Consider the following 13,071-nt stretch of genomic DNA (forward strand, 5'->3'; position numbering starts at 1 on the left):
AAACACGAAGGCACTTGCGTTAGTATACCCTTGTCCTCTACCCTATGGGAGCGATTCTGGTCTACTGTGCGCTTTGGTAGAATTATGGTGACCTAGGTGGGCTTTGTCTTACCGAACCATTTACTCATTCGAGCGAATGGAACATTTCATAGCGGCTGTGGAGCCCCTATGGTCTCCAGAGGAGGATTGTTACGCTGGTCTCCCCCTTCCAGCCTTTTATTCGGGAAAAAAAAACATGAATGAAGAGCCGAGCTGTTCATAGTATGAGTTTTACAAATGTTCTCACCATAACAACGACCTCGAATTTATGACTCCCATGAATGTAATTATCTAGCCCAGTGTACCTATCCCAAAAAAAGAAAATAATAATAATAATAATAATAATAATAATCGTCTAGCCAGGTTGTCAATGGCGTCTATGAGGTTCCCATTTTACAAGCAACAAATTTGGGCAGAGAGAGAGAGAGAGAGAAAGAGAAGGAAAGCATTTATGATGATGCTTCTCGATTGCTTAATGAAGCAATAGGTTTGATAGCTCGCTAGGTCTCAAATTGGCTAAGTAGGACCGACCGACTATATATGCATCAAATCGAAAACCATTACTCGAAAATTCTACGCAGCATATTGCAAATAATCGGACGAATCACAATCGCTGGATTGTATTTGAGTTGATCCCTCTTTGGATCCCTGTCATAAAAGGAGTATGTGACAATATCTCGCAAATTAGCTCGATCTAATTCATGCATTAAAAAAAAATCTACTTTCATAAATAACACATGACCCGTAATGGGTTGACCCATCAAGTTGATATTCCCTCACAGCTAAGTTCACTAATGACTCACACTCTTCAATATATATACTATATATATATATCTGTGTGTCTGTGTGTATGTTTTATAGCCCAGCATAACTTCTTATAGTTCTCATCACTCTCTCCTCTATACACTCCCATTCTCTCTTATTAACTTGTGGAGCTGCTGCTGTGCCTCCTGCTCCCATGGCGGCCTCGGCTGCAGCTCTTCTCTTCCTCTTGCTGCTTGTTTCGCCATTGACACTGGCTCTTCGGGTGCAGAAAGGGCAGGAGATGGACAGGATCTCGGCCCTTCCCGGGCAGCCAGCGGTGGTGTTCTCGCAGTTCTCAGGATATGTCACGGTCAATGAGAAGCACGGCCGAGCCCTCTTCTACTGGCTGACCGAAGCCACCACCTCGCCGGAAAAGAAGCCGCTTGTTCTTTGGCTCAATGGAGGTCAGTAAACTATATAGTCTAGCACTTCAGCACTAGGTTCCCCTTCAGTTATCTCTCTCTCTCTCTATATATATATATGTATATATAAATATAACTAACATGACTGCACTTATAAGAAAATATAACAAATATAGGGTACCGGCTAAAATCTTCTATGTGCACATACATACTATAATGATCTTTGCACAATTGCGACATTTTTAAAGCAAAATTCAAACACTTGCATTGTAGGTATAACATTCTCATACTGATAAGACAGTTTGCCAACCGCACAATCCTCCTAATATTTTTTGTGACAACTTTTACTTCACTTGGGGTTATTTAGCAAATGGTGGATTTTGAGAATTCAATTAGAATGGGGATGAATAGATGTCAAAATGATGAGAGCAGAGGGAGTTCTTTCTGGCAGTCAATAAATGCCATTACATTCTCACACTTCGTCCCAACTGTCCTACGCCTACTTTCCCCGCACGTTTCAACTTCACCGCGCGTGTCTCATTTCACGTACTCTTCCTCCGTCTACTGTTTTATTTTATTTATTTGTTTATATAAATATAATTTTTGTTAACTTTCTTTTCTAATAAATTAATGTCTGGCAGCTCGATTATCAACAGGAAAAGGTTGGTTGCTGTTTGATTACGCAAAACTTTTCCATTGACTTTCTTTTTGTCTAATTAGCATAGAAGATGGATTTTTTTTAGTTAAAAAGAAGATTCGTACGTCTAATATGTACAGGGAGAATGAGGAAAAAAAATAAAGGCGGGGATCCCGATAATGTTAATCGAGTTGAGCCTATGCCCTTTCAGTTTGATAGGTTGAGAATGACCGTCAACTGCATCGGGACCCCATCTCAGCTTCGAACTTTTATCTTTTTTTTTATCTTTTGTTTTTTTTCATTTGGAGGTTCTTAGTGTTGAATAATATACGGATTTGGACCCTTGGGATGCATTAAAAACGTCCAATGAAGACTGATGACATGTGTGGGTAATTAAAGAGCTAAACATTTCCTGATGAAGGGGTCTTAATGCAGTGGCACAAGGCGTCGCCCGGTATCAAGAGATCCTAGATTCGATCCTCACCAGTGGGACTCATGTGTCTCTTTATTTAGCTTTATTTCTTTTTGTATTAGGGCTATGTGCATCTCTTATTACCGATATAAAAAAAAAAAAAAAAGCTAAAGACTTCCTAATTCAAGATTACTGGAATTCTCTGACCTAATTAATGACAGCTAGTTGTCTATGTACTAATAATTAAGTGATTGATATGTTCACTTCAAGAAGTCAGTTATTATAACCGAAAACAATAATAAGTACATGCCTTAGCTTCCTTGGGGACCATTATTGCGAAATACAGTTTACATTGCACTCAAATACGGAATATACGTCTGGCCGGTCATCATCCCGGCCGATATTTTCGAAAGGGATCCATATGAAAGAGAGAGTGATATGATATATAAGAAGAAGAACAACTACGCCTTTTTTTGTTTTTATGGTTCAGCAATAAGAACAAATTGAAGCTGAAAGGTACAGACCACCAGAGGAAAACCACATGGGTCGTTGTGATCTCTCTATCCCCATCTTTTGCTTAGATCACCAAATATATCACCCCCAGTCTATTAGTTGAGGCTAATTCTCATTCAGGCATCAATTTATATCCAGATATAAAATTTTCTGATAAGTTTCGATAAGTTTCGAACTCGTGCATTGCATGTAAAAATTTTCTAATATAGATCTATTAAAGTTTCGAACTTTAAGAGTTCGTTAGCTGGAAATTCAGTTCCTGTCGAATCATCTATCTCGTGGTTCACGATTTTTTTTTTCCTTTTGGGCTAGGGTTTTGTAGTTTTCATTATTCCTTCCAACTGTTGTTTCTGTTTGTGCCCTCAATATTTATTTCCTGACCCCAAAATAAAAAAATAAAAAAATAAAAAAAGGAAGAAGAAGAAAAGCTGTCGATTTTGTCACTATGTTTTTGTGCTTGTTTGGATGTATAGTTAGAGCCACTGAGGGAGACAAAACAAACATGCACAAAATGATCAGTTGGCTCTCTGCACCTTCCAAAATTCCTCAAAAGCTCTGAGGAAATCATTGTCCCCATACACCTTTTTCCCATTACTCTGTTCCTTCGTACCAACACACAGCTAGTTCATCTTTAGTTTCACCATCAAATTTTATGTGCCTCGGGGACCAGTGAAACCGTCACCAACCATATCGATCGATCCCATCAATATTCTAGCTAGGAATGATGATGATGAAATTTTTGATAAAGTCTATTCCTGATCTGGGAATATCGGATTAAGAACTCCTAGCTCTAATTACACTAGGTCAGGATATTCCCGGATCTTTCCTTCGAAAATTGCTATACATCCAAATTAAAAAAGAAGATGATAGGAAAGAAATTGTTTGTGGCCAATATACATGATGCTATGACCCACATATTTCATAATGCTAACTAGACTAATTGGAAAATACAATTTAATATTCCTTGGAAATTTAATTATTTTTAATAATGATGGTGCCCAAAATATGGGTGTAACTTGTTTATGCCTATTTTTAGAGTCCGAGTCTTGAGAATGGAAAAAATCTTATACTATAAGACTTTTGTTCCCTTAGTGAATTAATTCGGTTCGAGTTGGATTAGTCGCGGTTCGTCGGATTTAAGGGTACTAGTGTATACACTGAAAAAGAGAGAGTTTGTGGCCAAACTTATTGTGTCTAACTAGGTCCTACAGAGAGAGCACGCGCATCTGGTGGGATATGATGACAAAATTTTAGTGAGGAATAGATATGCAACACCCGCACATACATACAAATATATACAGATGCACATACTGTGACCCTAACTATAGAGAGACCAATGAGAAAATTATTTTCTAAGATGGACTCTGTTTGAAACTATTAGATTATATTATCTTATCGTTGATTAATTAAGCAAAACTCTCTCAAAAGGACAATTATACGGGCGGCATAGTCGCCGACAATATCCGTAGAGAAGAAATCTCGGGGGTTAATAAAAGAGAGCTTTAGTTTATCCATTTTCAAGGTCTATCTAGACCAGGAACGAGTATTAATTCATCGCATTAGCCCTCAATCTATAATCATAAAGTGTTCATTATTAGATTCTTAATTTTTGGTGAAACTTTATGAGTCCTTAGTTTTGTTGCCCATGTCCATACTAGTTAGATTCGGAGGTCCCCGTGCGGGCCGTTATATCAAATTGAAAAAAGGTAGTAAACATCCTTCTCTTCATGTTTCATAGAATTGCTGATACAAATACGATTTATGCAATCCGAATAGTACTCCCTATTATTTTCATCATTCATGTTCATATTAGATCTATGTGCATCTCTTATAACAAATTAAAAGAAGAACTCTGTCCATATCCTTCTCTTCACGTTTCACAGAATTGGCAATGCTGACGTGATTGCTGCAATCTGTGTAGTATAGTGTGCCATGTTGTTTGGATAGACAATTCGACTGATGGAAAAATATTTAATTAGTAACTGTATGGACAAGACATTACAACGCAATAACCTTTAGTTAAATTAATGTACTTGGGTCGCATAGTTTACGGATGTATAGAAGCGGAATGAATATGAATGTGTCACGTACAAATGTAAATATGCACAATAAATTGTTTATCGACTTGGTAGGTGCTTTATTTATGACCAAATTAGTGGAGAGGGCCTATCCATGATTGGGTGACGATGACATGATAAATGTGCCAATGTGCACGAAAGGGATAGGACTAATTAAAAGATTTGTTCTGTTGTCCTATATAATAGTTAATCGCTGGGGTTAAGCCATTCGTCCAACCTGTCATAGGCTTGGTTCCTAATAATTCAAGGCAGTTCACTTGCATACGTACTTTGACTTCTTTCCTTTTCTTAGCTTTATAAATGGTATAATATATGATCGACCTTTTCTTTAATTATTTGTATAGATGCTTAAGATCAAGTGATCTATAAATTACTAACTATGTATCGAGATGTTCGAGCCTTATTACTGCTTCAATCATCTTGAATATTCGGCCTTTGAGGTCACTTATGAATTTATTAGAGCATTGTGAATTCGAAGAACGTGGATCCATGGGCATTAAGGGAATGGACTTAAAAACAGTTTACAAAAACTGAAGTGAAAGTCATAATTGATTTGATGTTGCTAAGATCCCATAGACAATATGCTAAATATTTGTCTTATTAAAAAAAAGAAAAAGCAACACCTAACGTTGTATATATGCTAATGTACTACATGTCATTTTCGACCCCATTGTTTGCTTTTCTTTTTTTTTTGGAATGAACCAATGCAGTACGGCAGCCAAATTAGAACACCGGATCTTTTCTAGACGTATCCTCTCTCTCTTTTAAAAAAAAAAATTCAACATAATCCACGGGAAATTAATTAGTAATTTTGATATTCATTTCTTTTCCAATAATTTTTATCTATCTAATGTGATTTAGATCTTTTCATATGGCAGGACCGGGCTGTTCATCCGTTGCATATGGGGCTTCCGAGGAAATCGGACCCTTCCGGATAAACCAGAACGGTTCGTCTCTATATATCAACAAGTATTCTTGGAATAAAGGTAAATATATCTTCTTTGTAATCGAAAAATATATATTTCTTTTATAGTTAGTTATGTGTTTTATATATCTTGATTTCAGAGGCAAATATTCTATTTCTTGAGTCCCCCGCTGGGGTTGGCTTCTCATACACAAACACCAGTTCCGACCTCGAAGATACCGGAGACAAACGGACAGGTAATTTATATATAATGTAATTTAAGTTGCTCCTACGAGGATATCCCACGTAAATCTTTTTCGTGAATACTTAGTTTTTGATGAAGCATCCCTTAAAATCTTCCCGTTAATATATACTTTGACTTTTAAAATATTTATTTTCAAATTTTCATAATTATTTTCTTTTATTTTTTCACTTATTGGAAAAAAAACTTTTTGTAATAAATTCTTCCTCTTTACTGATATGTGTATTGATTATTTGTAATTACAATCCTAATATTATGCACATCAAATTTTTAATTAATTATTATTAATCTTTTCAATTTTCCAATTTATTTGGGAGCATATATTCTTACTCTTTACCACTATGCATATTAGTTGATTTTAATGACAATTTCATTATTATGCACAATTCATTTTAAAAATAAGCATTATAGATCTTTTTTTCAATATTTATCTATATCACATGTCATTATTTTTCAATCATGAAATGAATAAAACAAAAAAATAGAATTTTTTTTGTCGTTCGCTAAAACTACCAATAAAGCTATCTGACCATTTTGAAATTTAATTTATAAAATATTTACTATTTTTTTCCGTGAGCATTATTATTGAAACATAAATGTGGATGCCCGCACGTCGCGCAGCTGACACGGCTAGTATAACATTAACTGTTTTTTCTTTTTTCTCATTTTCTTGGTATAAAATGTTACTGCTTATTTAATTTTTCTTTTTTTTTTAATCTCTTTTACATAAAATATATGAGCTTCCATATCGTCCATTATATTTTTAGCGAAATAGGAAATAGACCCTTCAATTATGCTAAAATTATAATTGAGTGGTCATACTTGGCATTGATTCTAAGGGATACATGAACTTTTTTGACACAGCTCAGGACGCCCTTATTTTTCTTATAAGATGGATGGCGAGATTTCCTCAATACAAATATCGAGAATTCTACATCTCGGGGGAGAGCTACGCAGGTACGTTAATATTGTTCGTGTAACATAGGCTTATCACTTCTAAATTTTACTCGTCCTGAACTATTTATTTTCTGTCCAGATGAGATACATAGCTTCTTAATTTTTAACATGATGTCTTCAATTAATTGCAGGCCATTATGTTCCCCAGTTGGCAATGAAGGTCCATGACTATAATAAGGGACGGTCTCGTCCCATTCTCAACCTCAAGGGATTCATTGTAAGCTTAATTCAACCATTTCAACTAATCGCGTATGGTCTCTGATTATTCCTACAAGAGAACTTGTTTTCGCTTCGGGAAAATATATTTTTCTTTCATCGGGGGATAAAAAACGCTTCCCAATCTAATGGGTCTGCCTTCGAACCAAAAAGATCGTATGTTCGGCCATATATATTGGATGATAGTTTCGCTAAGCAGGACCATATGATGCACAGGTGGGGAATGCCGTTATGGACCACTACTACGACAACATTGGTACGGTGACGTATTGGTGGAGCCACTCCATGATCTCTGATGCCAGCTACAAATCCATCCTCAAGTACTGCAACTTCTCGTCGGAAAAACCCTCGCAGAAATGCGATGACTCGGTGATCTATGCCGCGAATGAGTTTGGGAACATCGATCAGTACAGCATCTACACGCCCTCATGTCCACGACTTTCCAATGAGACTTTACCTTTGTTGAGGTTCAGGAATAGCCTCCTCCAAAGACGGGTCTCGGGCTATGATCCTTGCACGGAAAAGTATGCGGAGAAGTACTATAACCGGCCCGACGTGCAGAAAGCCATGCACGCAAACACCACGGGAATTCCATATAGATGGACTGCTTGCAGGTCACTCGCTGAATCTCTTTGAGCTCGATCATTCTCTGATAATTGTCGTGATTCATTTTCTCCTATAATGCTGTGTTTGATTTATTTATTATTTATCTTTTTGTTTTTATTATATTTTTTTTCTTTATATCGCAACAGTGATGTTTTGATCAAGAACTGGAACGATTCTGAAATGTCTATGCTGCCCACGTACAAGGAATTAATCTCAGCTGGCTTAAGGATTTGGGTTTTCAGGTAATATGAACTTAAGTTATATTCTTGGATTTTAAATCGATGGATATCAAAATTAAATCACATTGGCAAACCGTACATACAGTTACAAAAGTTATTGATCCATAGTGTAGTGGGTCGATAGTATTCCAATAAATGACTTGAAACCTTTCCCATCCTATTGGAAATGATGTGGTTGAACATGTGCAAGACGTACTGACATACGACTCGTATGATTGTTGTAATACAGCGGTGACACCGACTCGGTAGTTCCAGTGACGGCCACAAGATTCTCTCTCAGCCATCTGAATCTACCTATCAAGACGCGGTGGTACCCTTGGTATTCTGGTGATCAGGTATGTAACCCTAGCCCGAGTCTGAATATGCGGTCAATGCATCTCGATCTATAATGTATGCTTTCGATCAATTGATAGGCGTATCCACGGATGACAACTATCCTGATGTTTTGTTTACAGGTTGGCGGGTGGACAGAAGTCTACGATGGTCTAACGTTTGCAACGGTGCGAGGAGCAGGCCACGAGGTCCCGCTCTTCCAACCAAAGCGAGCTTTTATCCTCTTCAGATCCTTCTTGGCCGGAAAGAATCTGCCCGACTCTTGATGCTGCTCGGCATCAGGTGGGTCTGTGAGCATAACTTTCGTGCAGGAGAATGCTGATTGCTTAGTCTAATCTGATCACCGGCAGATGAAACCCGACTAGCCGGTGAGAACACTACAGCAAATATCCGGATTTCTTTTTCCCTTTTACCTTTAATTCAAAGTTCTTGGAGTAATCCAATGGACTAAGACAAATAAATAATGTTGGGTCAAGGCAGAGAGAGGCGGGGAAAATTCATTTCAGTTTAGTGGTCAATTTGATTCTTCACATTCAGATAATGAATTGTAAACAGAACCTTTAATTATTGAATGCAAGTGTTAATGAACTTCTTCTAATTCAATTAGCACCGCAACACGTTATCATTCATTGTCAGCCTCAGAGACACCGAAAACTTCAAATCAAGGAGAAGATATACATTGCCCCCTGCATCAGCTAGTTATGCGTTGCAACCTAATCACAAAACCTTCAGTATCAGTATGACTGAATAAGTCGTATTAGAAATTAGATTTAACCCCCATACGACAGAGAACAATATATAACCAACCATTTAGCTCATGTTAGGAGCTGGGCTGGATTTATTACCGTTCTCGGCAGTATCTGATGCTGCTGGCTTGTTCATCGGTAGATGGAGCCAATGCTTCTTTCCATTCATGTGCGTTTCGAATACCTTCTCACAGTAAGCACCAACTCCACACTGTTCGCACCAGAACTTGAAGCTCTTCTTCCTCTTCTTTCTTGACTCAGGACGAATATCCACTTCTGGAGCAAGTTTTGGTCTGTCATCTTTGCTTGAACTGGCACCATTACTATTGTCCTTCAAATCCTCCAAAGGCTGCGGCATGGACTTCTCATCCATTTCTTCCTTAGTGTTCTTTGTTGATTTTGCGGGGGATTTACCTTTAAAAAACTTCCCGTTTGGAGCTTTCTTTCTGTCGATCTTCTCAGCTCTGAGCTTCTCTTCCATCATTTTGTGCTTCTTCCCCTGGAGATGTTCGTTCAGGCCCTTCGCACTAGTGGCACTGACTTGGCAAAGGGCGCAGCTATGTTCTTCCTTCACTTTTTCATTTCTAATAGGTGGCACCCAGGAACTTTCTCCAGGTGGGGTGGTAAGTTTCCTCTTTACTCCAGAGAGATTTGGAGTTGGTTTAGCCTGCAAGTGATTGATTATTCACAAGCAGTTAATAGGAAATCAATTCATAAAGCATAAGACAATACTGAAAGGCATTAACCATTTACAGTACTGAAAGTAATAAGCCAACCACGTAAACTTCAATTTTACATATGCTTATATCGACCTCCTGCAACAGTGTGCTACCTAATCAAGACTCATCATTTTCAAGGTCAAATTAAATTCTACTAGGCAACTAGCAGTACATTCAGCAGTACATTAACTTCGGTTTTGTAGGTTTAACTCAGACATGACGTACTGTAACTTCGGCTGCAAAGACAGTTAATAATAGACAACAATGGTTTTGCAGCATTCAAAGGCGATGAGTAAGCTACGGTGTTCAGCAAGTAGTTTAAGTATTATCAGCAGCTTACGTAAGGCTACGCATATTATATTTTTAACTCCTACAAATAGATAAATCAGAGATAATGGCAACCTATTGATTCATTCGACAACTAGCATATATATATTCTCTACCGTACAAAATAATCTCACAACCATCAGGAAGTGCAAAAATATCCATCCTCATTGCTCAAAATTTGATTTATATTCGCTTTTGCCATAGAGTACTTTACCATTTAATATTTTCATAGATATCATCTTCAGCTTATCTCACCTCCAAAAGCCAGAGGGATTAGAACCTCTTGATAAGCATTACTTCTATAGAAGTGCTTCTCTCAGAACCCACGAAAGCATTTGGGAAGCTACTGAAAGCTAGCATAATTCAAGTCAAAAGCTACTAAAAGCTAATTCCGCAGAAAAACTAATATAAGTACTCTAACTTTGCAAGTAAAAGCTTTCTTGCTTTCAAATATCTAAGAAAGAAAACAAAATTTACTAAATTTAAAGAATTTAAAAAAACAATAATAGATAACATTAAAGCATATCAAGAGACAGTTAATTATTAAAGCATATCAGAATCAGAAAAACATGTCATTCTGCATGTATGCATAAGCATCGCTTTATAAAGCTTCTAACACGTAACAGTACCCCCAAGTTAAAAGATTTACAAAGACACCTAGTCTTTCAAGCATCTGAGGGATTAAACAGATGCCTAAGCTAATAGGCTCAGTACTATGCCAGAACTAAAACCTCTGAGGGGTTAAACTGATGCCCGAATTTAATTGCCCACTTACCACATAGAAAGTTGTCGAGAACACTAAAAAGAGGGATATCATTATTACAACAACATTGACAAACCAAGACTAATTAAACAGAGACTAATAAGGTACCAAATGTTCTAAGATATTGCAGAGGTTCCTTAAATTATAGGCAAGCGAAAGGGCTCTTTCAATGATCTCCCTAACTGAAGATTGCAGCTACGACAGGCAAAACATTCCTTTTACATGATCTGGTAGAAAAGCTAATCTAGATAATCTAAAGTGTGATACAAGAACAGAGAAATTTAAATATGAACATATGGAAAAGCTTTTCTCTTCCACACGTGCAAGGAATTTCAGTGATGACCTGCCTGAACCTATCCTATGATTTGATGAGCAAAGCAAATTCACAAAACAATAAGCAAAAGCTAGAAAGCAATGTAGAAACTAGACAGCAGAAAACAGAAAATTCATTCACACCCAGTTTGAGTTTCCCTTAACACATTCATAAAATCTCATAACAAGATTAAAGCTATAAGAAGAGTTAACAAGCGCAGGGACACGCATATGGAAAGTAATTAAAGACTTTTAAACTCACCAGCATAATTATCCTGCTTCTACGAACCTCAGCATCCGTTTCAGATTGTGTAGCTCCAGGGAATGGCTGCACAGGGTATCTCGATGGGAACATATCCACTGTAGCACGAGTAGCTCCAGGGATTAGCCTCATGGGGTACCTAGATGAGAACATATCACGACCCCAAGATGCCCATGGTTCCCGCATCAGTTGATCATCTACCCGATCCACAAAGGAGAATCTCTCATCAAACCACATCGCAGATCTCTCTTGAAATGAAAATCCATCAGCCGCACGTTGCATTGCCATTTCTTGTTCCAATTCCCTTCTGACCTCTAGCTCGAGCATTCTGCGCCTCTCAAACTCCGAGGCTATGATCTCTTCTCTGATTCGCTGCTTCTCCAACTGGCGCTGCATTGCATCATATTGTATTGCTTGCACAGAGTTATTCTGCTCCAGCATCAGGTCAACTTCCACATTTAATTTGCGGTTTGGAGGATATCCCATATCATTGTCCAGTGCTCCGAGGGAGCCATTTCGCTCTCGCCTTTGGTTTGCTTCCATGTTGATGGTCGGATTTAACCCCAAATCTGGAGCATATCTCATATCAGCAGAACTCATGAAACCAGCTGAAAGTGGAAGGTTACCAAACCAAAAGATCAATATTTTGGGATGAAAAATTAAGTCTGCTGCTCGATAAATCAAATGTGCATAAAACACATTGGTATATGCACATCAAACAGGGTGATGAGGGCTCCCGCTTAACTGGCTGTTCTACGCCCAAAAACTACAGAGCAAAGCAATCCCTTTCTTCGCAAAATCCCCATTCCTATCCCTCATAATTTAGCAATGGCATTGCCCCAAAGGCATCACGATCAAGTAACTGCTACATATTAAGCAATTTTATCGAAAATATGTAAGCATATCACAAAGTAACCGCCGACAACCGAAAATTGATATGAAAACGGTGGCTTTAGACACAGACATGTATGGGCGACTTGTCCCAGCGCTGATCATGAAAGGACCAAGCGATTGGAGGTCAATTCATCCGGCGAAATTCTCCCCAGTTTTCATGCAAAACCAAAACGGAAAAGGGCAGAGAGCGATTCCGGGACATACCTCTGATGGCCTGCTGCGGGAAGTAACTGACCCCCGGAGAATGCGGAATGTACTCCGACGGCCTTTGATCGACCGCCCGGTACTTGAGCTCCATTGAAGAGGACCACAGAGAGAAGGGGCACGGAGTACAGAGAGACAGGGTGAGGGTTTTGGGGCGGTGAAGTGCAGCCAAGGTGGACGATCACGCCTCTTAAATAATATTTCTTATTATATCAGTCCAATTTTAATTTTCGTTGAGTAAACAGTCAATTTGGTCCTTGAGCTATCGAGTTTATATCACTTGGTCCTTGACTTAGTTTTTTCATCACTTGGATACCCGAGTTATGATGTTTACATTAGTTGAGTCTTTTTTACAGCACTTAGGTCTTTCTGCTATATCAAGTCAACCATTAACATCATATAGGTCTTCTGCTAGATCAAATGAGTCATTTGCTACATCGGTGAAGTCCCTAAAGTTCATGACACATCAATTCGATCATTTT

General features: G+C 38.1%; 2 protein-coding genes across 4 annotated transcripts; one reads left to right on the forward strand and one right to left on the reverse strand.

Moving 5' to 3' along the window:
• The first annotated feature begins 761 nt into the window (after positions 1-761).
• LOC116196322 (serine carboxypeptidase 24-like) lies at positions 762-8,960 on the forward strand. The gene is made up of 9 exons (XM_031525988.1): positions 762-1,247; positions 5,724-5,831; positions 5,911-6,006; positions 6,876-6,968; positions 7,100-7,185; positions 7,401-7,798; positions 7,937-8,032; positions 8,259-8,364; positions 8,485-8,960. Exons 1-9 carry the CDS (start codon positions 998-1,000, stop codon positions 8,626-8,628), a joined length of 1,377 nt encoding a protein of 458 aa, XP_031381848.1. The 5' UTR covers positions 762-997; the 3' UTR covers positions 8,629-8,960.
• Positions 8,927-12,774, reverse strand: LOC116196323. Of its 3 annotated transcripts, XM_031525990.1 has the most exons (4): positions 12,590-12,774; positions 11,492-12,099; positions 9,208-9,775; positions 8,927-9,075 (listed from the first exon to the last, which is right to left on the reverse strand). In XM_031525990.1, the coding sequence occupies exons 1-4, from the start codon at positions 12,681-12,683 to the stop codon at positions 9,062-9,064; spliced, it is 1,284 nt and encodes a 427-aa protein (XP_031381850.1). In that variant the 5' UTR covers positions 12,684-12,774; the 3' UTR covers positions 8,927-9,061. The 3 variants fall into 3 exon arrangements, with proteins under 3 accessions (XP_031381850.1, XP_031381849.1, XP_031381851.1); XM_031525989.1 differs by having other exon boundaries at positions 8,943-9,775; XM_031525991.1 differs by having other exon boundaries at positions 8,943-9,775; positions 11,492-12,060; positions 12,590-12,771.
• Between the last annotated feature and the right edge of the window lie 297 nt (positions 12,775-13,071).

This window comes from Punica granatum, chromosome 2 (assembly GCF_007655135.1).
Source record: "Punica granatum isolate Tunisia-2019 chromosome 2, ASM765513v2, whole genome shotgun sequence".
In the NCBI taxonomy this organism is placed as follows: domain Eukaryota; kingdom Viridiplantae; phylum Streptophyta; class Magnoliopsida; order Myrtales; family Lythraceae; genus Punica; species Punica granatum.

Excerpts from the sequence above, each read along its gene's own strand:
- LOC116196322 (XM_031525988.1), top strand. The coding sequence starts at position 998 with ATGGCGGCCTCGGCTGCAGCTCTTCTCTTCCTCTTGCTGCTTGTTTCG. Across the intron at positions 5,832-5,910 it reads CAAGTATTCTTGGAATAAAG|AGGCAAATATTCTATTTCTT; the intron begins GTAAATATATCT and ends TCTTGATTTCAG. Across the intron at positions 7,799-7,936 it reads TATAGATGGACTGCTTGCAG|TGATGTTTTGATCAAGAACT; the intron begins GTCACTCGCTGA and ends ATATCGCAACAG.
- LOC116196323 (XM_031525989.1), bottom strand. The coding sequence starts at position 12,683 with ATGGAGCTCAAGTACCGGGCGGTCGATCAAAGGCCGTCGGAGTACATT. Across the intron at positions 12,100-12,589 it reads CCCGCAGCAGGCCATCAGAG|CTGGTTTCATGAGTTCTGCT; the intron begins GTATGTCCCGGA and ends TTCCACTTTCAG. Across the intron at positions 9,776-11,491 it reads GAAGCAGGATAATTATGCTG|GCTAAACCAACTCCAAATCT; the intron begins GTGAGTTTAAAA and ends AATCACTTGCAG.